We start from the raw sequence: 5,873 nt of genomic DNA on the forward strand, positions 1-5,873 counted from the left end.
ACTAACAAACGATCGCCGATTGTTACCGCTTCCCTTGCCGCTGTAACAGCTTCGCCGTCCAACGTGCGTAAATATGTATTCATATGTATGAACTTGCATAAGGAGCATGCATGCATGTGTTTATGTCTTCATATCCATATTCATGCATACATATATTTATGTCTCTTCATATTCTTGCGTATGTGAGACAGAGAACATAATGTATTTTGTACACATTTTCGGTGTCAAAATGAAACAAAATATAAACTAGCAAAACGAAATTCTTCGTTGGGAGCAGTGATGCCACTGAAAATTTTTTTTTGTAAACATACAAATTCAAAAAAGTAAGCAAACTGAAAAAAAAGTAAGCAAAAATTTTTTCAAGTTCACTTTAATTTATAATAACAAAACGTATGCTTATAAATATAAGTAACAAAATAAAGATAACCATTCATTAACATTTTAAATAAGCAGGTAACTAAAAAAAAATGTTTAAAAATAAAGTTACTTTTTCAAAAAGTAATAAATTCGGTTTACAGTTGCGGTCAATTTTCATTTAAAACATAGTTCGATGCATAACAGATACAAAATAAATACAAGTTTAAATATTACACAAACTTTACCAAAAATAATCAAATTTCAAAAACCTCCAATAGAAATTACAAACTTTTTATTCAGAATTTTCAGAGATTTGGCCTAAAAAACTCAAAATTCTAAAACTTAACGGTAGTTTTCAGCGACTTTAAACTTGCACTTAATTGTACATAAATTTTATGGGCATGCTCAACAACTTTTTGAAAATTCTGAGTAAAAAATTTGTAATTTTTTTAAATTTTTTTTTAAATCTGATTATCTTTTGTAAAGTTTGTGTAATTTTTTAAACTTTCATATATTTTCAAAGATTTTCTTTTGCAGCAGACGAAACATAATTTGGCTTGCGACTAGTGCACAGTTCTTTGGACAGCATTATGTTATTAATAGTTTTTAAGCTGAGTTTATTTCTCAATTTCGTTTTTATCAGATTTAATTCAGAAAATTGCCGTTCAGCAGCTGCTGAGCTGTGCGGCAATGTCATTAAATTTTGTACCAAATTGGTCAAATCCTTAAAACAATGTTCGCCCATTCCATCTTTATGGTATGAAACTTGTTCCCAAAAATCTTCAATATCCATATCCCTTTTCAAATCGAGTTTGGAAAATCTTAATATTTTCCATTGCTGTACAATTACGTCCTCATCAAACTCAAATAAATTGGAAAATTGATACAACAAGGGCTCAATTTGTGTTTGATGATCAGATAAAACTCTGCTGGGCGTAATAATCGATAATAATTTTAGGTCATTTCTCGAAAAATCGAACCTTTTTTTAATTTGCTCTAACAGCTCCAAATAAAAATTTAAAATGCTATTTTTTATTCTAACTGTATCAGAAAAGGATAGTTCATTTTTTTGCAAATGTTGTTCTGCCTTGGATCCAATGCATATTTCTTCTATTGGTAAATAGTTTTCTTTTTCGTGCAAATTAATATTTTCTAATGATTCCAAACCGCTTACATATTCAATTTTCATGAAATTGCTTAATAATAATTTGAAAGTCGTGTCCAGATGGGAATATAAATAAGGCAAGCGAACTTTTTCCGATTGAAATTCCCTGTTGAGATCATTTATGATTTTGAGGATATATGTATGATAAAAAAAGAAAGTAGGTTTTGATTTCAGGATCATTCATTTGCATTGCCATCTCATTGGCTTTGATTCCATTTACTTCCAACACAGAGTCTAAAAAATATAACTGTAATGGATTCCACTGTTCTATTATTCTGTTTATGACTGCTTCCAGTGAAAGCCATCGGGTCATGGAAATACCCAATATTTTATGTGGCTGCACCGAACAATAATCTTGAAAATCTTTAAATTCTTCAATTCTTTTTGGACTGTGTGCAAAAAATTTGTAAATATTACGGCAAAGTTGTTCGATTTGACCAGGCAGTTTTTTACACGCGTAAGCGGAACATAAATGTAGTGAATGGCAAGAACATTTTAAATAAAACAAATTAACATCGTTTCTAAACTTTCCTACTAATCCATTTACCTCTGAAGCCATTACATTTGCGCCATCGGTGGCGAGACCTATGATGTTCTCTAATGCAACGCCCTGTTCGTTGAAAAATTCTTTAATACTTGTATATACACTTGTTGCATCTGCATTTACTACGCTGATTAAACCCAAAAATTTATCGCTTATTCTTTTTGTCAAATGGTCAAAATATCTCACAATTAAGACTAACGATTTCTTCGTTGATACGTCGGTAGTTTCATCAACAATGAGCGAAAATTTTATTTGTTTTAATTGATCCACAATTTTATCCCTTGCCTTATTACCTAAATAAATAAATAAATATTTTCTTGTGCAAAGAGGAAGAAAATGTGCATATATATTACCTAAAATTTCCGCTACATTTGCTGACTTGGTTCTTGCCATTTGAAGAGCAGCTGCAATTTTTGAGTCCGGGCAGCATTCTTTAATAAGAGACGGCAAGGAATCCATCAACAGAAATGGCAAATTATGACATATCAAAAACATGACCAATGTCAGTTCAGCTTGACGCACTTGCTGGGAAAGTTGCTGCTTTTCTACATTCATGCATGATTCGATATTCACTTGATCTTTTTTACGCTCAACATTTTGCAAGTGACAGGATAATTTAGAATGCTTGTTTAAGTACGTCACGTTATTTGCAATTTTCTTTTCGCAGGCTATACAAAAGCTGGACCCATCGTTGTTTTGCAGCCAAGGAAATTTACTTAGCCAAGCTGACCTAAACTTTCGTTTAGTTTTTTTTGCTTCTGCTTCATGAGTGTCGCTATCAAGTATGAAAAAATAAGCGTTTGGAATATAATAGTGTTTCCAAAGAACTAACCTGCTTTCACTATCAGATAGTGGGACTTTTTTTCCAATGGCTCTGACGGCTTGTTTTTTTTAATCAAATACCTATTAAAGCATAATTGATAGATAAATTAAAACTATGAATTACACTTTTACTCACCTATCCATAAATGCTACTTTATTAATTACAGCAGCACAGTATACAAAAGTAAAAAATTTACATTGCCGCCACTTGCATCAATAACGGGATTATAGCTACTTTCTTCAAATCTTAGCACAGTATACAAACGTCAAAAGTGAACAGTGCTGCCACTTGCATCAATAACATGACTATGAAATGTATAAGTGCTTAACAGTGCTGAACAGTGCTATCACTTATTTAAATTTATTTGAAATACTTAAAATCAATAAATAATACACTTCAATTTAAAAGATCTAAAGAAAAAAGTAAGCAAAATGGGGGAAAAGTGCACAACTTAACATTAAGAAAAAAAGTAAGCACTTTTGCTTACAAGTAAGCAAAACGGCAACACTGGTTGGGAGTCTCTTCATATTCTCTTCTTCGGCATATATGCCTTGTCATCATATGCCGTAAATACATATATTTCTGTCTCTTCATATTCTCGGTTAGAATATGTGAGAGAATTGTAAACAATGTTAAAATTGCGAGGCGAATTCCGACCTTACATACAATGTTAACAAATTTTATGTTCTCTGTCTATACTTTTAAGTTCTCTGGTTCTTGCAAATTTGTTTAGATGCACACATAATTACATATGTATGTACGTGAATATGCGCGAGCGCTTGGTCTTTTAATATGTACATATGGTAAATGAAATGTCGTAAATTTGGCAACGCGGTGAGCCTTCTCTATATTATACGTTCTCTGCTTTCGCCTCGCCTGATCACACTTTTCGTTGCGCGTTCGTCAGCTTACTCCCCAAGCCAAGCGTGCCTAAAGAAGTTTTACTTCAAAAACTATCTGAACAATCAGTACGTAAAATTGTTAAATTAGATAGAAGGTTGGGAGCCATCACGTTTTACGGAACAATTGACTTGATTTTTATCGATCACAAAATGAACAGCGATTGCTTCAAAGCATTGTTGGAGTCCGTATTTCCAAAATTAAGTGATCTCTTTGGACCAATTCTTAGGATTTTTCAACAAGACAATGCTTCCTATTCGAGTAGTAAAGTTGCTTATTTCGATTCAAAACGTTAATTTCATGACCTGTCCGCCATATTCTCCAGATCTTAACGTAATTGAGTGTTGGAGGCTGGTTAACACGGAAGGCATATTAAGGAGAAAAGCAACACGAAGATAAGGAAACATTAACTGCAGCTATTAAACGTGCTTGGAATGAGCAGCAGTGTATAATATGGAATTTTTTAATATTTTAAATCTACATATTTTAAAAAACGATATTCTAATGCAATAATTCACAATTATGCGGTTTTAAAAAAAATGTTTTATTTATTATTTCCTTAAAAATTTTTCTTTCAAAAGTTATACGGAAGTGAAGTTAAACATCAAAAGACCAGAGCATTCATAAAATTTATTTTTCCATTCTGTGTTACTCATACGACATGGTGCACCGTATGAATACGATGCATTTGAAGCATAATATAGCCGCGTGTAACTATCAATGCAACCTTTTTCTGAAAAGTATCAGATAAAAACTTTATAAAAGTTCCACGTAAAATAAAGGGTGATCCAAGTAGAGGTACTTTTTTCGAAAGCCCTTTTTTACAGATCATGCGTGAGCCGTGTTAAGCTGCCTTGTTATGTATTTTTGTTTAGAATTGTTTAGCATTCCATCATCGAAAGACTTCGCTCGACTTATGGTCAACATAATCGGCTTACTGAGCGTAATACGAGGGCTGTCCGATAAATAACCGACCTAACCATGATGCACGCGACTTTTTCAAATTTTTTTTTTTTTCTACATAGTCTCCTTGTAACTCCACACACTTCTCCCAGCGATGCTCTCATCTCTGCAACCCTTCCAAATAGTACTTGGCGTCTTTGTCTGCAAAATACGAGTTCACGAAAGAGATTGCCTCCTCATTTGACGAAAATCTCTGGCCGCCGAGCGCAGTTTTAAGTTGAGGAAACAAAAAAAAGTCGCTTGGTGCTAGATCCGCAGAATAAGGTGGACGGTCAAGCAGTTCGAACCGCAATTCGTGGATTTTCGCCATGGCGACTGTTGAGGTGTGAGATGGTGCGTTGTCTTGGTGGAACAAGACTTTCTTTTTTTGCAAATGTGGCCGATTTTTCGAAATTTCTTCCTTTAGCTTGTCCAATAATGATGCGTAGTATGCTCCTGTTATAGTTTTTCCTTTTTCAAGATAGTCGATAAAAATAATTTCATGGCTGTCCCAAAAAACACTCGCCATCACTTTCCCAGCCGAATACACAGCTTTAGGTTTTTTTGGGGCTGGTCCCCCCTTTTCAATCCACTGTTTAGATTGTATTTTTGTTTCGGGCGTATAATGATGAATCCAAGTTTACTCTACAGTTATCAATCGGCGCCAAAAACGGGTTTTATTGCCTCTAAACTGAGCCAACAGAGCGCTGGAAATGTTCATGAGCGCACGTTTGTGGTCTTGCGTAAGCAAACGCGGCACCCAACGCGCGGACAGCTTTCTCATGCCCAAATCTTGGTTTAATATGTGACAAACAGTTTCTTTTGACATCTTCATAATCTCAGCTATTTCCCTAACTTTAATCCGGCGGTCGTCTAGTACCAATTGAGGAACTTTAGCGATGTTATCGTTAGTGGTTACAGTTTTTGGACGCCCAGGACGTTCATCATCTTCCAAGCTCCTGCGACTACGTTTAAATTCAGCTGCCCAAAATTTTACGGTGGTAAACGATGGTGCAGAGTCACCATACACAGAGTCCAACTCATCTTTGATTTGTGAAGGCGTATTGCCTTTCAAAAATAAAAATTTAATTACAGCTCGATATTCAATTTTTTCCATTTTGGGGAAATCACCGAAATAGACT

At 34.3% G+C, this 5,873-nt stretch overlaps 1 protein-coding gene across 1 annotated transcript; it reads right to left on the reverse strand.

Annotated features, from left to right (window-relative positions):
• Positions 1 to 740: 740 nt before the first annotated feature.
• LOC125778069 (uncharacterized) lies at positions 741 to 3,032 on the reverse strand. Its single transcript, XM_049454310.1, has 3 exons — positions 3,025 to 3,032; positions 2,899 to 2,969; positions 741 to 2,359 (listed from the first exon to the last, which is right to left on the reverse strand). Exons 1-3 carry the CDS (start codon positions 3,030 to 3,032, stop codon positions 1,638 to 1,640), a joined length of 801 nt encoding a protein of 266 aa, XP_049310267.1. The 3' UTR covers positions 741 to 1,637.
• Positions 3,033 to 5,873: the final 2,841 nt, after the last annotated feature.

Source organism: Bactrocera dorsalis, chromosome 1, assembly GCF_023373825.1.
Source record: "Bactrocera dorsalis isolate Fly_Bdor chromosome 1, ASM2337382v1, whole genome shotgun sequence".
NCBI classification, from domain to species: Eukaryota; Metazoa; Arthropoda; class Insecta; order Diptera; family Tephritidae; genus Bactrocera; species Bactrocera dorsalis.